Raw genomic sequence first — 20,598 nt, forward strand, 5'->3', positions numbered from 1 at the left:
CTGCTTTCTATTCTCTTGCATTCAAATTTTTCGCATGTGAACTTAACTGGGTCCCAAGCATCTCCAGCAGCATTGAAATAATAGTTTACTTCAGTGTTGAGGTTTGAGAAACCAAAGTCTAAGTCAACTTTGTCTTTGCAAAATTCGGCGAATGACGTTTTATTTGTTCCCTTTACGTCTGTAAGAGTGAATGGGTCTTGTGTTGGTGCAATGACTAAGTTATTTTTGCTTGGAGTAAGTTCGATAGAAATTTTTCCTGCCCAGTTTGGCAAGTATCTTAAAAACCTGAAGATGAGGAAAGATGACAAAGGAACTCTAAGTTTCAGTTTTACTTTAGTGGCAGCAGTTCCATCTGAACCAGAAAGGTTAACATAAACTCCTGGAACGTTAGGGTCAAGTCTTCTTATTTTCTCAATAGTTGCATACTGGTCTGTTTGTTCTCTAGCTTGTGGTTGTACTGAGTTTCTTAAAGCGAACCATTCATAGTTTGCCCATGTTACTGTTTGAACTAAGTCAGAGTTAGAATATATCTTATATCCCATGAAAACTTCTGGAGCATATTGGTATCCGACATAGAAAATTCCATTGCAACCTTTCTTTTCAGACAACTTGGCAGAAGGTTTTATTTCAATGTCTTGTTCCACGTATAAGAAAGAGTTGTCAATAGAAATAATATGAAACCTGTCGCAAGCAATATCTACTGTTGTTGAAGAACCTTCTCCAAACTCACCTACGTTTCCATAAGAAACAGCAGTTGTATATTCGTAAGTTCCAGGAACTATTTCTGACCTTCTAATGGCATTGTCGCATTCGTTATACCATTCGGAAACATTTCCATTCATGGCATCCAAAACTGTTGGCGTTATATTCTGAGCGGCGTACATTTCATATGGGTAAAAATATAGAATAGTTGGATTTATATGTCATAATAGAACCCACTCGGACCAAGCTTTACTTTCTTCCTGACTGAGTTTTTAACTCTTCTTTTTCCTTCATTGCCACTACTTTCACTAGATGAAGTTACTTCTTCACTACTTTCACTTTGTTCTACTCTCTCTCTTCTTCTTTGGTGTCGCTTTTGGTAACTTGCCCTCTGCTTCAAGTTGTTGCATCTTTGCCTCATGTTCACCTAGTATGTTGTAAATTTCCCATGTCCTTTTTGCCTTTGGGCTCTGGTCGCCCATCTCAGGTAACCTATATCCTAGAAAGATTTTGTCATAGTTTGTATTTGAGTCTTCGCGTATTGTTTGCATGACTCTTTCCTGAGTTTCCGGTTCAAGCTCTTCAAACAGAGCTTGTCCATATGGAATAAGCTCGTTTCCAAATATATGTTTTTGTAGCCATTCTGGTTTTCTTTCCATGTTACCAATAATATCTTTTGTGAATGGGAAAGCTTTTACCCAATGTTTCAGTCTTTCGTCATTTATTTCTGTAGTTGGTTTTATTTTGTCAAGGAACATGTTTTTCAATACTAACATTTCATTTGGTACTGTCCATTTGAGTTTTCTTAAATATTCATCCCTTCTCGGTTCATTGTCTGCAAAGTAAGTTTTTATGACATTTTGTAAACTTTCGTTTGCAAGGTCATGTACAATAGGTTCTCTTCCTTCTCTCTCCCTAACTGTCTTTCTAAACTCTTCACCAAATATACCATCTCTATGGTTCTGTGTAGTTCTTTGAGATAAATGTTTTAGAACGTCAGGTGTTATATTTCCATCAGCCATGTTCATTTCATACTGGTTCAAAATATCTGCATCTTTCATATCTTTCAATGGCATTAAAGCCGCGCTGAAAATACCAGCTATATCTGGTTCACCATTCACTTCCATTGCGTCTACAACTTCTTGGAATTGTGGTTGTAAGTTTATGAACCACCTATCCGGATTAGCTTTATGACCCCATCTCATTGTAGTTCCATAGTCTGCAGAAACAAAAGTAGGTTTGTTTCCATATTGGTTAGGTTCTGAATGAACTTTAAACAATGTTTCATTTCTATATGTTTTGTTGAAATTTAACCTTTTATTTTCACCGAGTTCAGCCAAAGATTGAACGTTATATGGTCGTAAGTAAAAAGGATTGTTGTATTTGCGTACATTATCTTTCAGTACTTCCATTCTATGCTGAATATTTTCATCTGATGTTGGAGTCTTTTGTATGTCGGCAAACATTTTTCGATATTCTTCTACTATGTCAGCCGAATTTTTTTTAGACTCTTGGAAAGATTCCATATTCACCTCATACTCTTGTTGAGGGTCAAGATTTTTCGGCTGTTCCAAATCTTCATCTAGTTCTGTGAGGTTAGTTTCCAAAGGAGGGACTTGTTCGTTTCCTTCAGGCTCTTCTAGCTGTTGTTGCTGAACTATTTCTTCCATGTCTGGTTGTATCTGAACTTCTTCCTGTTGAGTTTCTTGTACCTCATCTGCTGGCATTTCATATATTCCGAGACCGTTTTTAAAAAGTTCCCTATCTAAGTCATCCGGACTCATAAACCTTTCTTCTTTCGTTCCGTCTCTATTTTTTACGCGTTTCATGAAGAGAGTTGAATTGTCATTTAGCTCTGACACCAAATATCTCGGAGTAAATTCGTTCATGTCATTTGGATGATATGCTATTAAATCATATCCCTTAGCGAGCTTGTATTTTCCAGGTTTGAAATTATATCCCATTTGGTGCTGAACCATAAAGCTAAATAGGTTCGGGTCTGTATTTCCTTCCTTGAACTTTCTAATAGCTTCTTTATATCTGTCACTAAAGTCAAGAGTATCTGGGTAACCATATTCTTCCTTAAGCATTTTTAAGAAATCTTGGTTTCCTTGTTCTCTACTTCTTTTATGTCCTTGCTCTGTTTGTGGTTGTTGTGCTGGTTGTGGAGGTGGTTGTTGTGCAGGGTTTTGAACTGTTGGTTGCTGTGCTGGTTGTGGAGGTGGTTGTTGTGCAGGGTTTTGAACTGTTGGTTGCTGTGCTGGTTGTGGAGGTGGTTGTTGTGCTGGTTGTTGTTGTTGTTGTGGTGCTGGATTTTGAACTGTTGGTTGTTGTGTTGGTTTTGGTGCATGCCTGTGTCTGTGTCCATGTGACGATGTAAATGTTTTAGGTAGTCCTGGTGCAGGTGCTTCTCTTGGAGGGTTTGGTGGTATATAAGTTCCACTAGCTAGTATATAAGTTCCACCAGCTGGTATATAAGTTCCACCAGCTGGCACATATGTTCCATCTGCAGCATAATGTCCTACCTGACTTTTCGTTCTTAAGAAAGCATTTACTAGGTCTCTTTTGGTCTGTTGTAACTCTTTTTCTTGACTTTCCACAACAGCTGTTCTAACGGCGTCATGGGCACTTTGAACTGCCTGTCTCGTTGCTGCATCTGTTATTTTCGTCATATTTTGTGCTACTTCTTTTAACTCTTTGTCGAAACCTTCAGACTTCAGTTTCTTTCCAGATGAGAAGTCGTTCACTAGTTTCACCTTACTATGAAGAGCTTCGAAGGCGTTCTTAAAGTCAGCATTCGTTAAAGCTTCATTTGAACTGTCTTCATCCGCTTGTATTTTTGTCCTTATTGACCCTATAAGTTGGGCTGCTTTAGCGTTGGCTTGGGCGTCTAACCAGTCATTATTAGCTTTTATATATTCTGCGCTTTTCATTGCCTTTTGCATGGCTGCGTCGTTATTTTTACTTTCTTGTGCTAAGTTTTCATACTGTACGGTTTGGTTTTGCAACTGTAAAAGTTTTTCTGCCTTTACATTTGCTTCAACTTCTTTTTTATACTCATCGCTATCCATATATGTCTTCAGGGCTTTTTGTTTTATTTCTTCATCTTTCAGTACTTTATATTGAGTAGTATGGTTTTTCAAATTTATAACATCTTGTTCCATTTTTGCTACTTCTGCTGCTTTTTCTGACACTTTTTTCGCATATTCCTCTGTACTTAGTTCTTTCAGTTGTTCTTCTTTCTTCTTTTTCTCTACGTTTAACTCATTGAGTTTCTTTGTGTGTCTGTCATATTCTAGTTTCTTTTCGTTTTCACTTATTTGTTTCTGTATGTCTATGTTTGACTTTTTGACATCTGTTATTTGATTTTTGAGTGAACTCAAATTCATTTGACTTTGAGGGTTATAAGCTGTTCCGTCTGCAGCTCCACCATAGCCTGCCATTTTCGCTAAAAGTGCCGCTCTTAAACCTCCACTCTGTGCACCAATAACTCGGTTTAAAAGCATAGGGTTGCTTGACATTTGTTGCAACATAGTGGGGTCATTCAGCATTTGTTGTTGCAACTGTTGTTGTGGTGTCAGTTTTACTATTGGATGTTTCAATGCTCCCTTCCTCTTACGTATATTCTTACGTAGCTTACGTGGCATTTTAAGTGAAGTTAAAAAGCGGTTTTATACTAAACATCTTCGGGGCTAGAGGGCGCAACGCGCCTGGAAGCCCCACTACCTTTTTTTTTCAAGTAGATGTGATTTGATTCTGTACAACTAAATATTAATATATTTAAAACATTGTAGAATTAAAATTTTTGACGATATCAATTTATAAAAAAAATGCAAGCGAATCCTTTTAATAAAGCTAAGATACGATTTGCTTCACTTTGTCCACCTAGTAAAGTGTTCAACACAGGGAGCATGGACTGGGAAGCATGTGGGCTACTTGCATTAGCCGGTAAAGGCACAATTTATCTCTATAAAACTACTAAAAATGATATTTCTTTCTTATGATCCATTGAAATTCTAAATTCTAACATAACTTGCCTTAAATTCCACTATGAGCTACCTTATCTTGCAATTTCAGACGATTGCGGAAGAGTTTTGTTATGGGATTGTGAATCAGGTCTTACACTCGGAATCACTCGTCAAGTATCTGAAGCTCAGTATGTATCGGAGCTTCAATGGTCCCGTAAAATCGTTTTAGGCTTTGCAGAACCAAATACAATTTATAGTATCGATTTTTGGCCGTATGAAGCTGAAGATCAAGCGAAAAACTCACGAATACTTTGGAAGATAGATGTTCCTGGTACATATACAAGGATGGCTGTTAATAGTTCAGATATATTCACTGCAATTCTATATTCTAATGGTCCATCCTTTACAATTATCACGTCAAAGAATGCCAAGCAGGCTCCAACATCTCAATCTCAATCCCATACTTTAGATAAATCAGAAAAAATCGTAGAAATTCAACATCATCCCCATATTAGTAATATTTTATTAATTATGCTTGAAGGAAAAATACTTACGTTTAACATAGCGACCAAATCTGGCCGAAATCTTGTAATCGATGAATCATCCCAATCATCTTTCCATAAACTGCTTCCTTCTTTAACAAATGACAACGAAATTACAGTTTATGGTCAAGACTCGTCACTCAGTATCTATATCTGTAACGAAGACTACATTTTTACAAAATCAGGAACAATAAAATTGAAAAGAGAGCTGTTTGACTTAAAATCGAAGTATTTACCACTATCCGCTGCATGTAACCGTGCACTTCCCGAGCGATACATCGCGTTCTCTCCATCAAATGGCTTAGTTATGTTTGCCATAAAAGATGATATACCTTACGTCATCGCGCAGTCTCAAATTATACCACAGATACCAACCTGTTACGATTTCTACGACGGAATCCTTGCTTTCGGCACTCCAACCGGAAAGATAATTTTCGCAGACGTTTCAGAAGGGAAATACACACAGAACTACCTTGCATCCAGCACATCCATTGAAAAGATCAAGTTCCTTACCAAAGATGTCCTTCTGTGGTACTCAAAAACCGAGTGTGGATCAATAAATCTTCCCAAGCGCCAAGTTATTCCAATCCACACTCGCCTTGGCCCTGCCACAGACCTAATATGTTCAGAGGAGCTCGGCGTTTTCGTCCACGGCAAATACGACCTTGGTATTTTTTATGATGTCAAACAAAAGCCGATGACTCTTCAAACATCCATCACCGCTGTTGCAGTCCAAGTATCCAGAATACCAGCAACATGTTTCCAAGGCGATACTCCCAATTTCGCCGTATTATTATCTACCGGAGAAATCCAAGTCTACACATACAAGAACGGCATAGCACAGATGCCTGTTCTGAGGCTGCGTAACTCACGGGAGAACTCCAGGACAACTTGTCTTGCTTGGAAAGGCGATTGCATCATAACTGCTGACACAGACGGCGTAATTATGTTTTACGACTTTGCTTTCGGTACATCGAAGCAAACATACTCTCCTTTCATCGACATAGACAGGATAGAGTTCGAGAGATCATCCAGCGGATTGTACGTACACGCGAGAGACGGAAAATTTGGTTTTTCACTTGAAAAAGTGGAAAGTTGTCCTTTTTCTGTTTCCTCATTCGCTGTAACAGGAAATGGACTCGTCCTCGTCTCCCCGCTCAATGACGAAGCCGTGAAATTCGTTATTGCAAGAGACTGGAGATCTGTAAAAAGAATCACTTCACCTGCCCTCTTAAAACCGCTAAAAACCGCCCAGCAACGGTTAGAGCTTATGGGTGAGCAATTATTAACGAATCCTACTACAGGAACATGGTCAGAAGCACTTCAAATAGCTGAGATAGCTAATGACCATGGATTTCCAACTGATTCCATTATTTGGAAGTGTGTTTCACGTAGTTTGGGAGGTCCGAGGTTGCAAGCACGACATTCCATGTTTGGAGGGAAAGAAGAAGTTGTTTCCGCGTTGAGGATTCAATCTTCTCTGTTTTCTCCTGCAGATACTCCGATTTCTGCCATTTTCAACTTGTTGTTCAAGTTCAGAATGGGTGATAGAAGAGGAGCTGTCGAAGTTTTCAAGAGTCTCTCCAACAAAAGCGAGTTCACAATAGTGGCAAGCATTTGTTCGGCGTTGCTTCTCGGTTACGAAGATAAAATTTTGCCACAAAACGTGACAGAATTTTTGATAACAACCGCTGTTCCACTTTTTGCACAGCACAGATTTATAGAAGGCTGTATATTGATGCATTTAGCTGGCGCTAATCTTTCTGCCGCAAGATATCTTCAGGACAACGGAAGATGGGAAGATTCTGTCGAAGTCTGCAAATTGGAAGAGTTTTCGAATGAGTCGAAGAGTTTGTTGAGAAGAGCCGCCCACCACTTCTTGGATACTGGAAATGCAATGAACGCTTTGTTGCTGTTCATATCAATAAGAGATTTCCATCCTGCTTTGGCAATTTTGATGCAGATAAAATACAAAGCTCTCGCGTTTCATTTGATGATGTTCTTGGATAGGGCTGATGTAATTAAGCCGTACGACGAAGACACTTCGAGATACGCAACACAGTTTGCGGATTTGGATACTTTGAGACAGGATATAATTGTCAAATATGACAAAATAATTAAGAAATAATTTTATTTGTATATTTATTTTCTTTATTTATAAAAAAAAGTCGAAAAAAAATGAAATTGTTTATATCGCATTTTCAATGATCTTTCAAGCCAGTTGTCAGATAGAAAAAAATTACGCATTTAACAAAGTTAAAGGGGAAAAGCATCCTGAAATTACGAAACATTTTAAAAAAAAATAAAAAAAAATAAAGTGGGAAAGTCTGGAAATGATATGCTATGTATTGTAATTTTCAAAACTCAGCTTTCTAATGGAGCTATCACTTGTTACGTAAACTATATATATCGAATCAAAAGTTTGCCATGTTGTAATTTGATTTACAAGACATGATTTAATTAAAAAATAAAGGGTTTAAAATATAAAATAAAATATTTATCAAAGAAAAAAAGTTAAACTAAAAAATATATCAAAATAAATATTATATTAATATAAAGAGGTAGCAGTTTGACCAGCTGGATCTGTGATAGAAACTGTAATTTTAACCGTTGAGTCTTCAGAAATCTTTGAAGGAGCTGCAATTTGGAAAATTGTTTTCACTTTAGGAGAATATAATTTTCTCTTAAAATATACAAAAATAGTAATATCAATACATGTGTATAATATATAGGGTGTCCAAAGGTGCGTTTAGCACAGCGCTCTATATGAGACTATTAAAGGAGATATATGCTGATTATAAATATATAATAAAAAATATGAATATATGTATATGATGAGTATGTTGTATTTTGGCGCCATGCCGGGATATAAAATGAATTTTGAGACAAGAGGCGGTTTCGCGGGAAATTTTGGCGGGATTTTTTTCATTTTTTTAATGAATCATAAAGAAAACATCCTCGCTCTTGCAAAAAATGCAAAGACTGTAAAAAAATCTACGAGACATTGGTAAAATGCTTCGGTATGGATGCTCCTAGCTATTCCACTGTAACGTATCATGTTAGGATGTATCACTTCATGAACAAAAAGGCGCCCATCATAAAAATTGACAAAAAATCGCCGGATCAAAGAAAAATCAAAGCAATTCTTCAAGCGCTAGATGAAGACCCAAGAGCATCACTTAGAAGGATAGAGGAGATGACAAAGATACCACGTACAACAGTCAGTTATTATCTGCACAATTATTTGAACTACAAACTAGCGTATACACGTTGGGTTCCGCACAACCTTAATTCAGTTCAAAAAAAATCTAGAGTCCAATCTTCGAAAGAGCTCCTCTCTATATTGGGTGCGTATCAATCCAAGAAGTTTCGCTTTTTAGTAACAGGGGACGAGTCTTGGTTTCAATATGCAACAGAAGCCAAAATCATATGGATCCCGAAGGATGAAAATGTTGTAAACGAAAACGATAAAAACGGTTTGACAGTAAAGTGACACTTTACATGGCAAAAAATAGAGCCTTACTTTTGAGATACTTGAGATTGAAACTGAATCTTATGAGGCGGTGATCTTGAATCACTACCTCATAAGGTTCAGTTTCATATAAAATTTGTTGCAATTTGTTATTCTTTTGCAATCATTTCTTATAAGATTTTACATCTTTTAGCGGGAATGTTTGTTATCATGTATATATTATAAATATCTACACGATAACGAACATTCCTCGCTAAATTGCTGAGAAACTTTGAGGAAATGTCGAACAATTTCCTCAAAGTTTCTCAGATTTATATAGATCACTAGAGTCCCCTAGGCACTGATTCTGGTTCAGTACCTAGGAGGCTCTAGTTCTTTAACGAACTGATAAAATGTTTTTAAATTTTTGGATATTGCTACCTGTGAAGCACTGACTTCAAGTCAGTACCTCACAGGTAGCAATTACATTGAAAGATGGGAGAAACTTTGTCCGAATGTTAAACTATTCGGACAAAGTTTCTCCCATTTGTAGTGGAGATGGAAGGCTTTGAGGTATATTGTATTAATATATACCCCAAAGCCTTCCATCTCCACTTGAAAGTGTCCAAACTTTGGGTTAATAGTTTGCAATTAACCCAAAGTTTGGACACTTTCTAGAAGGAATTGGAGGGTAAGAGATATACATTCATATGGTATATCTCTTACCCTCCAATTCCTTCTTAAAATGGGAGAAACTTTGTCCGAATGTTAAACTATTCGGACAAAGTTTCTCCCATTTTAAGAAGGAATTGGAGGCTATGAGATACTGATGAAATGTCAGTAACTCATGGCTTCCAATTCCTTCCTAAAACTCATAAAAGTGGACATTACATGCATATAAAATTTGACATGTAAAGTCCACTTTTTGCGAGCGGGGATTTGACTCCGTCAAATCCCCTTTTTCGTTTACGAGAAAAATCCGCAAACATTCCCGAAGAAAAAAATTGACACACCAATGATGATGTTGTCGGTTTTTTGGGGCGTAAATGACATCATCGCAATTGATATTCTTCAAAAACCTAATACGATGAATGCTCAGTATCTAATTGACAATGTTCTTACTCAAATTATCAATTCTGATGAGTTTGAGAAATCCAAACAACAAAAACAAAAGTTTGCAATTCATTTTGATAATTCAAGAGTTCACAAAAGTCATAAGGTAATGAATTACTTGGTGGAAAACAATGTCAAAGTTGTTCCAAACCCAATTTATTCACCTGATATTGCACCCTCTGACTTTTATTTATTCGGCACGCTAAAAAAGAGAGCTGAAGGACGCGAATTCGCGAGTCCAGATGATCTTGAAAATTTTGTAAGAGAGCAATTTGAGCAATTTTCTCATGATGATTTAAAGCGTGTCTTTCAAGCCTGGATCGATCGCTGCGAACACGTGATTGAATCCAATGGTGATTATATTTAAATAAACTTTATATATATGTAACTTGTTTATTTCTATTCGCAGTATTCAGGTTTGTGCTAAACACACCTTTGGACACCCTATACTTTAAAACCATCGTGACAAAATTCAAAAACGAAGAGTTCTTCTCTCCAAATTTTTTTCAAAATCAAAAAAATGAGATAAAAAAGTACGTTTGGAAAATTCATTTTTAGCATTTTAGGAATTTTCTCACTTTTCTTCCAAATTGACATCCTTAATTAAATTAAATTACACATTAACACCGGAGCCGGAATCATCTTGGATATCAGATGATGATTTATCTTTAGATGGTTTCCTGCAGAAAACGAAGTAGATGATGAGAATAATAAGGATAACAGCAAGAAGAACGCCAATAACAATACCAGCCTTCTGTCCACCAGTAAGTCCACTATTTTCAGGTGTTGGAGTTGGCTTGGAATCATCAGGGCTTGGTGCAACGTATTGTTGTTTCTGAAGTGAAACCTCTGTTTCAATGATATTGGATTGAGCTTGATCTTTGGATCCAGCTAACCTAATTTGAAGTTTAACTTTCCCATCTTCTTTGATATCTTCATACTTTGGAGCTGGAATGTTGAGTAGATATGTTTTGCCTTCGTCGGCATGTAATTTCTTAATTGCAGATGGGGTTTCTACTTCAGTTACATTGTCGTCTGGGAGATCTATCCATTTCTGATCTGCATAGAATCTATATTGGAAGTTTCCTGTCTTTGCCTCAAAGTGTTGTAATGTAACTTTAACTGGAATATATTCACCGGCCTTGAATGGTCCTGTATGATTTTCAGCAACAACAGTTGGCGCAGATAAATATGGAGACTTTCCAAGAGAATATGTAACATTGCCGGTACCTAACTCGGATGTATGATTGGCGGCGAACTCAACAACAACAAGTAACTTTGTCTTATTATGATCCTCTGGAGCGTTAACTTTGAAAGTCCATTCTGTCTTGTTCGTGCTTGCTACGGCTGTTGCAGTGCTAACATTTTGTGATGTTTTGACGCTAGTGACAGAGGCGCTGGAAGCTTGCTTTCTGTTGCAAAGAGATAATATGTCTTTGTAATTTTAAGCTTTTGAGTATGATTTTGGCTGAGTATAAATTGCCTGAAATTACTTCGTTGCCATCGTTGTAAAGAACTCTATCGATAACTGGTGTGGAGAGTGTGTCAGAATATGTAACATTGCCGGTACCTAACTCGGATGTATGATTGGCGGCGAACTCAACAACAACAAGTAACTTTGTCTTATTATGATCCTCTGGAGCGTTAACTTTGAAAGTCCATTCTGTCTTGTTCGTGCTTGCTACGGCTGTTGCAGTGCTAACATTTTGTGATGTTTTGACGCTAGTGACAGAGGCGCTGGAAGCTTGCTTTCTGTTGCAAAGAGATAATATGTCTTTGTAATATTTAAGCCTGTTTGAGTATGATTTTGGCTGTGTATGGATTGCCTGAAATTACTTCGTTGCCATCGTTGTAAAGAACTCTATCGATAACTGGTGTGGAGAGTGTGTCAGAATATGTAACATTGCCGGTACCTAAGTTGGATTTATGATTGGCGGCGAACTCAACAACAACAAGTAACTTTGTCTTATTATGATCCTCTGGAGCGTTAACTTTGAAAGTCCATTCTGTCTTGTTCGCTTGCTACGGCTGTTGCAGTTAAACATTTTGTGATGTTTTGACGCTAGTGACAGAGGCGTGGAAGCTTGCTTTCTGTTGCAAAGAGATAATATGTCTTTGTAATATTTAAGCTGTTTCGAGTATGATTTTGGCTGTGTATATTGCCTGAAATTACTTCGTTGCCATCGTTGTAAAGAACACTCTCGATAACTGGTGTGGGGACTGTGGAAGAATATGTAACATTACCGGTACCTAAGTTGGATTTATGATTGGCGGCGAACTCAACAACAACAAGTAACTTTGTCTTATTATGATCCTCTGGAGCGTTAACTTTGAAAGTCCATTCTACTTGTTCGTATTTATATCCAGTGAAGATAGAATAGAAGTTTGGAGATGGTGTATAGAACTTTATACCTCGAACTGAAAAATCTTCTAACTTTGACAATAAGATATCCCAAGCATCTAACATCTTCCTTCCAACTTGTACAACTTTTATTTTCTTAAGTTTCTGTCTACATTCTTGTTCAGACACTATTGTTGCTCTTGGTTTGTTAAAGACAACATCCCATTCTTTCATGACATAACATTCTGGGGCAGAGTCAACATAAATGACTAAACGTTTCAAATTCTCGACTGCTTTGTTATAGTCTCGAAATGGACACATATTTCTGAATGCTTGGAAGTCATAAAAATCTGAAACATCTATTCTGTACATTTTTTTATAAAAATAAAAAAAAATATTTTTTTATTCTTGAGCTTGTTGTTCCATTTGTTCCATTTGTTGCATTTGTTGTTCTTGAGCTATTTGTTGTTGAAGTTGTTCTTGTAATACAATACTTTCACCAGTTGCATCTTCCAATTCGAAACTTTCTGCCGTCATTGACAAATACATAGGACATAAAAGTTTTACAGGAACAAAGTTTGCGTCAACTAAGGTTAAGTTTATGTTTGCTAAAGTGTTTGAGTTTACTAAAGCTGAAAACTCTGCATTCGAATGAACAATAGGCAAACCAGCAGAGAAAGTATTGTTTATACGCATAAGTATCTTTTGGTCATAATAGTTTCTGTCGACATTCGAATAACACTTTGAACCTAAGTTTGAAACAATATATAAGATTGGTGTGCTTAAAGTCAATGGAACAGACATTCCTTGTATGACACCTTTTCCTGTTATAGGAAACTGTTGGTAGTAAAAACCAGATATAAGTTTTGTATTATAACTCATATCGTTTATAGTAAACTCAGTCGGACATCCAAACATAATGAAACCTGCTCTAGTTGCAGCACATGTTACACCCGTCCTTAAAGTATTAAATAAGTCAACAAAACCTGTTGGTGGTATATCTGAGTAAGTATCTTCAAAGGAGTATTTTTTACCATTCACAACAATAAAGTCTTCTGGTGTCAAAAGAGCAAAACAGGCTTTAGTCGTCATTGTGTTTAAGGTTAGTTTACAATATCGTCCTTGAGGACTTTGTAAGTTTGTTGTTATAGAATTATATGACTCAGGGTTTTTAGTCGTAATAGTATAAACCATTATGTCTTCTGCCATTTACTTAGCAAATAAATTTTAATGAAATGTTGTGGTCGTCAAATATTTTTATAACGTCTGGGAAACTATATTTTAAGTTCAACGTTTCACCTCCTTTCATAACGTATATCTTGTCAATGACATTATATGAAACACCACAGCAACTAATGTCGGGTTCTATTTCTTTGATGTTTATATCGTCTGCCTCTGTCAAAAGTTTCAATAGTTCTTTCAAAACTTCATGAGGTGCAATGACATATGAGTTCACTTTTACAGGGTTGTGTTCGACCAAGTTTAACATTATACTTAAAGCTTGACAAATCTTCTCCTGAGTTTTAAGTTTGTCTTTCAGTTGTTGGTAGTCGTTTCGAATATCTGCAACAGAACTTAAGTCTCTGCTAACTTCAGGATATGTTGGTTGTTCTTTTACAGGAACTATTGTTATACCATCTTCGTCTTCGTATGGTTTCCCCACTTCAACATCTCTGTCTTTGACATTGACAACAACACTTTGACTGTTTGTTTGAGTTGGTGAATTTAACTTCACATCTGCCACCGCCATTAAACCTTTTGAAACACTTACACTTCTATTTTTCGGAAATGACATTTTACTTAGAATAAAAAGATGGACGTATTCAGATATCTCTTCGAATTGAAGCAAAACAAAGTTTACACACACAAACAATACAAATACATTGACAGAATAGTTCTTTACACAAACAATGGAAAATGTTATAGAATAGCAGTCTTTGCTGAACCTAAATATTTTCATAAAGCAAAGAAAGTTGGTATAACTGAAATGGTGAAAGTTCTTGAAGCAGACAAAAATATAACTTCAAAACTTACAGATATTTCTAAAGGAAAGTTTATAATACAATATTATGTCAAAACTGGCGTACTGTCAATATTTGACGGAGAGAAGTCAGTTCAAGAACAACTTACTGACCTGCTGCCAAAATCTGCTCGATGGAAGCTGTCGTTATGCCAATCTGAGGAGCCCCAGCAGGTTTCATCGAACGAATTTTCAAAAGAGCATCTTCCGTGAAAAGTGCTATTGGTTTTGTAAACTTCTTTGCTTTCAATTCATCTGGACCGTCTCTGTCACCAGTATATTGTATTTGAACTGTACCAACAGTTGAAATACCACCCATAAAGTCTTCTGAGTCAGCAAATGGAATGCCAAGCCAAAAGTTTGAACGGTCTCCATTTGTATATTGAGTTTTTTGACCTCCTGTATGGGTCCATACTTTCACATATGGCATAATAGAACTTTGCATTTCAGGGTTAATGGTTGTTGTGAAGTTGTTGTTAAAGTTCATAGCATCTAATGTCAAGTTGTATGACCTCATATCCTCAACTGTAGAATATTCTTCTCTTGGATAATATTTGCCATCTATGTTTATATGATATTTAATACCAGGGTTGTAGAAACAAGAATAGTCATTTATAGTTCGTCTGAAAAGAACAAACATAGTATCTGCATGTTTCATTGCAGTTGTTAAGGCAATATCTGTTCTTGCACCTGGGTCAGCACTTTGGTTTCCAACTTCACCTGCAAAGTCTTTGACAGATATTTGGTGTATAGGGAACATAAGTGGAACTGCAATATATTTGGCAGCTAAAGCATTTGAAATATCTGGGTCCAACATATAGACTGCAAGTCTGCTTTCTATTCTCTTGCATTCAAATTTTTCGCATGTGAACTTAACTGGGTCCCAAGCATCTCCAGCAGCATTGAAATAATAGTTTACTTCAGTGTTGAGGTTTGAGAAACCAAAGTCTAAGTCAACTTTGTCTTTGCAAAATTCGGCGAATGACGTTTTATTTGTTCCCTTTACGTCTGTAAGAGTGAATGGGTCTTGTGTTGGTGCAATGACTAAGTTATTTTTGCTTGGAGTAAGTTCGATAGAAATTTTTCCTGCCCAGTTTGGCAAGTATCTTAAAAACCTGAAGATGAGGAAAGATGACAAAGGAACTCTAAGTTTCAGTTTTACTTTAGTGGCAGCAGTTCCATCTGAACCAGAAAGGTTAACATAAACTCCTGGAACGTTAGGGTCAAGTCTTCTTATTTTCTCAATAGTTGCATACTGGTCTGTTTGTTCTCTAGCTTGTGGTTGTACTGAGTTTCTTAAAGCGAACCATTCATAGTTTGCCCATGTTACTGTTTGAACTAAGTCAGAGTTAGAATATATCTTATATCCCATGAAAACTTCTGGAGCATATTGGTATCCGACATAGAAAATTCCATTGCAACCTTTCTTTTCAGACAACTTGGCAGAAGGTTTTATTTCAATGTCTTGTTCCACGTATAAGAAAGAGTTGTCAATAGAAATAATATGAAACCTGTCGCAAGCAATATCTACTGTTGTTGAAGAACCTTCTCCAAACTCACCTACGTTTCCATAAGAAACAGCAGTTGTATATTCGTAAGTTCCAGGAACTATTTCTGACCTTCTAATGGCATTGTCGCATTCGTTATACCATTCGGAAACATTTCCATTCATGGCATCCAAAACTGTTGGCGTTATATTCTGAGCGGCGTACATTTCATATGGGTAAAAATATAGAATAGTTGGATTTATATGTCATAATAGAACCCACTCGGACCAAGCTTTACTTTCTTCCTGACTGAGTTTTTAACTCTTCTTTTTCCTTCATTGCCACTACTTTCACTAGATGAAGTTACTTCTTCACTACTTTCACTTTGTTCTACTCTTCTCTTCTTCTTTGGTGTCGCTTTTGGTAACTTGCCCTCTGCTTCAAGTTGTTGCATCTTTGCCTCATGTTCACCTAGTATGTTGTAAATTTCCCATGTCCTTTTTGCCTTTGGGCTCTGGTCGCCCATCTCAGGTAACCTATATCCTAGAAAGATTTTGTCATAGTTTGTATTTGAGTCTTCGCGTATTGTTTGCATGACTCTTTCCTGAGTTTCCGGTTCAAGCTCTTCAAACAGAGCTTGTCCATATGGAATAAGCTCGTTTCCAAATATATGTTTTTGTAGCCATTCTGGTTTTCTTTCCATGTTACCAATAATATCTTTTGTGAATGGGAAAGCTTTTACCCAATGTTTCAGTCTTTCGTCATTTATTTCTGTAGTTGGTTTTATTTTGTCAAGGAACATGTTTTTCAATACTAACATTTCATTTGGTACTGTCCATTTGAGTTTTCTTAAATATTCATCCCTTCTCGGTTCATTGTCTGCAAAGTAAGTTTTTATGACATTTTGTAAACTTTCGTTTGCAAGGTCATGTACAATAGGTTCTCTTCCTTCTCTCTCCCTAACTGTCTTTCTAAACTCTTCACCAAATATACCATCTCTATGGTTCTGTGTAGTTCTTTGAGATAAATGTTTTAGAACGTCAGGTGTTATATTTCCATCAGCCATGTTCATTTCATACTGGTTCAAAATATCTGCATCTTTCATATCTTTCAATGGCATTAAAGCCGCGCTGAAAATACCAGCTATATCTGGTTCACCATTCACTTCCATTGCGTCTACAACTTCTTGGAATTGTGGTTGTAAGTTTATGAACCACCTATCCGGATTAGCTTTATGACCCCATCTCATTGTAGTTCCATAGTCTGCAGAAACAAAAGTAGGTTTGTTTCCATATTGGTTAGGTTCTGAATGAACTTTAAACAATGTTTCATTTCTATATGTTTTGTTGAAATTTAACCTTTTATTTTCACCGAGTTCAGCCAAAGATTGAACGTTATATGGTCGTAAGTAAAAAGGATTGTTGTATTTGCGTACATTATCTTTCAGTACTTCCATTCTATGCTGAATATTTTCATCTGATGTTGGAGTCTTTTGTATGTCGGCAAACATTTTTCGATATTCTTCTACTATGTCAGCCGAATTTTTTTTAGACTCTTGGAAAGATTCCATATTCACCTCATACTCTTGTTGAGGGTCAAGATTTTTCGGCTGTTCCAAATCTTCATCTAGTTCTGTGAGGTTAGTTTCCAAAGGAGGGACTTGTTCGTTTCCTTCAGGCTCTTCTAGCTGTTGTTGCTGAACTATTTCTTCCATGTCTGGTTGTATCTGAACTTCTTCCTGTTGAGTTTCTTGTACCTCATCTGCTGGCATTTCATATATTCCGAGACCGTTTTTAAAAAGTTCCCTATCTAAGTCATCCGGACTCATAAACCTTTCTTCTTTCGTTCCGTCTCTATTTTTTACGCGTTTCATGAAGAGAGTTGAATTGTCATTTAGCTCTGACACCAAATATCTCGGAGTAAATTCGTTCATGTCATTTGGATGATATGCTATTAAATCATATCCCTTAGCGAGCTTGTATTTTCCAGGTTTGAAATTATATCCCATTTGGTGCTGAACCATAAAGCTAAATAGGTTCGGGTCTGTATTTCCTTCCTTGAACTTTCTAATAGCTTCTTTATATCTGTCACTAAAGTCAAGAGTATCTGGGTAACCATATTCTTCCTTAAGCATTTTTAAGAAATCTTGGTTTCCTTGTTCTCTACTTCTTTTATGTCCTTGCTCTGTTTGTGGTTGTTGTGCTGGTTGTGGAGGTGGTTGTTGTGCAGGGTTTTGAACTGTTGGTTGCTGTGCTGGTTGTGGAGGTGGTTGTTGTGCAGGGTTTTGAACTGTTGGTTGCTGTGCTGGTTGTGGAGGTGGTTGTTGTGCTGGTTGTTGTTGTTGTTGTGGTGCTGGATTTTGAACTGTTGGTTGTTGTGTTGGTTTTGGTGCATGCCTGTGTCTGTGTCCATGTGACGATGTAAATGTTTTAGGTAGTCCTGGTGCAGGTGCTTCTCTTGGAGGGTTTGGTGGTATATAAGTTCCACTAGCTAGTATATAAGTTCCACCAGCTGGTATATAAGTTCCACCAGCTGGCACATATGTTCCATCTGCAGCATAATGTCCTACCTGACTTTTCGTTCTTAAGAAAGCATTTACTAGGTCTCTTTTGGTCTGTTGTAACTCTTTTTCTTGACTTTCCACAACAGCTGTTCTAACGGCGTCATGGGCACTTTGAACTGCCTGTCTCGTTGCTGCATCTGTTATTTTCGTCATATTTTGTGCTACTTCTTTTAACTCTTTGTCGAAACCTTCAGACTTCAGTTTCTTTCCAGATGAGAAGTCGTTCACTAGTTTCACCTTACTATGAAGAGCTTCGAAGGCGTTCTTAAAGTCAGCATTCGTTAAAGCTTCATTTGAACTGTCTTCATCCGCTTGTATTTTTGTCCTTATTGACCCTATAAGTTGGGCTGCTTTAGCGTTGGCTTGGGCGTCTAACCAGTCATTATTAGCTTTTATATATTCTGCGCTTTTCATTGCCTTTTGCATGGCTGCGTCGTTATTTTTACTTTCTTGTGCTAAGTTTTCATACTGTACGGTTTGGTTTTGCAACTGTAAAAGTTTTTCTGCCTTTACATTTGCTTCAACTTCTTTTTTATACTCATCGCTATCCATATATGTCTTCAGGGCTTTTTGTTTTATTTCTTCATCTTTCAGTACTTTATATTGAGTAGTATGGTTTTTCAAATTTATAACATCTTGTTCCATTTTTGCTACTTCTGCTGCTTTTTCTGACACTTTTTTCGCATATTCCTCTGTACTTAGTTCTTTCAGTTGTTCTTCTTTCTTCTTTTTCTCTACGTTTAACTCATTGAGTTTCTTTGTGTGTCTGTCATATTCTAGTTTCTTTTCGTTTTCACTTATTTGTTTCTGTATGTCTATGTTTGACTTTTTGACATCTGTTATTTGATTTTTGAGTGAACTCAAATTCATTTGACTTTGAGGGTTATAAGCTGTTCCGTCTGCAGCTCCACCATAGCCTGCCATTTTCGCTAAAAGTGCCGCTCTTAAACCTCCACTCTGTGCACCAATAACTCGGTTTAAAAGCATAGGGTTGCTTGACATTTGTTGCAACATAGTGGGGTCATTCAGCATTTGTTGTTGCAACTGTTGTTGTGGTGTCAGTTTTACTATTGGATGTTTCAATGCTCCCTTCCTCTTACGTATATTCTTACGTAGCTTACGTGGCATTTTAAGTGAAGTTAAAAAGCGGTTTTATACTAAACATCTTCGGGGCTAGAGGGCGCAACGCGCCTGGAAGCCCCACTACCTTTTTTTTTTCAAGTAGATGTGATTTGATTCTGTACAACTAAATATTAATATATTTAAAACATTGTAGAATTAAAATTTTTGACGATATCAATTTATAAAAAAATGCAAGCGAATCCTTTTAATAAAGCTAAGATACGATTTGCTTCACTTTGTCCACCTAGTAAAGTGTTCAACACAGGGAGCATGGACTGGGAAGCATGTGGGCTACTTGCATTAGCCGGTAAAGGCACAATTTATCTCTATAAAACTACTAAAAATGATATTTCTTTCTTATGATCCATTGAAATTCTAAATTCTAACATAACTTGCCTTAAATTCCACTATGAGCTACCTTATCTTGCAATTTCAGACGATTGCGGAAGAGTTTTGTTATGGGATTGTGAATCAGGTCTTACACTCGGAATCACTCGTCAAGTATCTGAAGCTCAGTATGTATCGGAGCTTCAATGGTCCCGTAAAATCGTTTTAGGCTTTGCAGAACCAAATACAATTTATAGTATCGATTTTTGGCCGTATGAAGCTGAAGATCAAGCGAAAAACTCACGAATACTTTGGAAGATAGATGTTCCTGGTACATATACAAGGATGGCTGTTAATAGTTCAGATATATTCACTGCAATTCTATATTCTAATGGTCCATCCTTTACAATTATCACGTCAAAGAATGCCAAGCAGGCTCCAACATCTCAATCTCAATCCCATACTTTAGATAAATCAGAAAAAATCGTAGAAATTCAACATCATCCCCATATTAGTAATATTTTATTAATTATGCTTGAAGGAAAAATACTTACGTTTAACATAGCGACCAAATCTGGCCGAAATCTTGTAATCGATGAATCATCCCAATCATCTTTCCATAAACTGCTTCCTTCTTTAACAAATGACAACGAAATTACAGTTTATGGTCAAGACTCGTCACTCAGTATCTATATCTGTAACGAAGACTACATTTTTACAAAATCAGGAACAATAAAATTGAAAAGAGAGCTGTTTGACTTAAAATCGAAGTATTTACCACTATCCGCTGCATGTAACCGTGCACTTCCCGAGCGATACATCGCGTTCTCTCCATCAAATGGCTTAGTTATGTTTGCCATAAAAGATGATATACCTTACGTCATCGCGCAGTCTCAAATTATACCACAGATACCAACCTGTTACGATTTCTACGACGGAATCCTTGCTTTCGGCACTCCAAC

At 36.8% G+C, this 20,598-nt stretch overlaps 5 protein-coding genes and 1 pseudogene across 6 annotated transcripts, besides 7 other annotated features; 1 reads left to right on the forward strand and 5 right to left on the reverse strand.

Moving 5' to 3' along the window:
* Nucleotides 1-215: 215 nt before the first annotated feature.
* Nucleotides 216-1,964: a mobile genetic element.
* On the reverse strand, nucleotides 1,072-1,907 carry TVAGG3_0298290 (protein of unknown function, DUF4106 family; the record flags this gene model as incomplete). The annotated part of the gene is made up of 1 exon (XM_051229434.1): nucleotides 1,072-1,907. A coding segment is annotated over one exon (836 nt), but the record flags the coding sequence as incomplete, so codon positions are not given.
* Nucleotides 1,965-2,463: 499 nt separating the features above from the next.
* Nucleotides 2,464-3,773, reverse strand: TVAGG3_0298300 (protein of unknown function, DUF4106 family; the record flags this gene model as incomplete). Its single annotated transcript, XM_051229435.1, has 1 exon — nucleotides 2,464-3,773. A coding segment is annotated over one exon (1,310 nt), but the record flags the coding sequence as incomplete, so codon positions are not given.
* A 1,242-nt stretch (nucleotides 3,774-5,015) lies between these two features.
* Nucleotides 5,016-7,340, forward strand: TVAGG3_0298310 (WD repeat-containing protein 11 family; the record flags this gene model as incomplete). Its single annotated transcript, XM_051229436.1, has 1 exon — nucleotides 5,016-7,340. The coding sequence occupies one exon, from the start codon at nucleotides 5,016-5,018 to the stop codon at nucleotides 7,338-7,340; it is 2,325 nt and encodes a 774-aa protein (XP_051099166.1).
* Nucleotides 7,341-7,941: 601 nt separating this feature from the next.
* Nucleotides 7,942-7,969: a terminal%2Cinverted (terminal inverted repeat of Mariner transposon ID:TVAGG3_0298320).
* Nucleotides 7,942-8,663: a mobile genetic element.
* Nucleotides 8,662-9,637: a mobile genetic element.
* Nucleotides 9,638-10,223: a mobile genetic element.
* Nucleotides 10,196-10,223: a terminal%2Cinverted (terminal inverted repeat of Mariner transposon ID:TVAGG3_0298340).
* A 1,890-nt stretch (nucleotides 10,224-12,113) lies between these two features.
* Nucleotides 12,114-16,930: a mobile genetic element.
* Nucleotides 14,961-15,809, reverse strand: TVAGG3_0298360 (protein of unknown function, DUF4106 family; the record flags this gene model as incomplete). Its single annotated transcript, XM_051229437.1, has 1 exon — nucleotides 14,961-15,809. A coding segment is annotated over one exon (849 nt), but the record flags the coding sequence as incomplete, so codon positions are not given.
* TVAGG3_0298370 lies at nucleotides 15,884-16,493 on the reverse strand (annotated as a pseudogene). Its single transcript has one exon. A coding segment is annotated over exon 1 (610 nt).
* A 1,757-nt stretch (nucleotides 16,931-18,687) lies between the features above and the next one.
* Nucleotides 18,688-19,315, reverse strand: TVAGG3_0298380 (protein of unknown function, DUF4106 family; the record flags this gene model as incomplete). The annotated part of the gene is made up of 1 exon (XM_051229438.1): nucleotides 18,688-19,315. A coding segment is annotated over one exon (628 nt), but the record flags the coding sequence as incomplete, so codon positions are not given.
* Nucleotides 19,316-20,598: the final 1,283 nt, after the last annotated feature.

Source organism: Trichomonas vaginalis, chromosome V (assembly GCF_026262505.1).
Source record: "Trichomonas vaginalis G3 chromosome V, whole genome shotgun sequence".
Classification (NCBI taxonomy): domain Eukaryota; phylum Parabasalia; order Trichomonadida; family Trichomonadidae; genus Trichomonas; species Trichomonas vaginalis.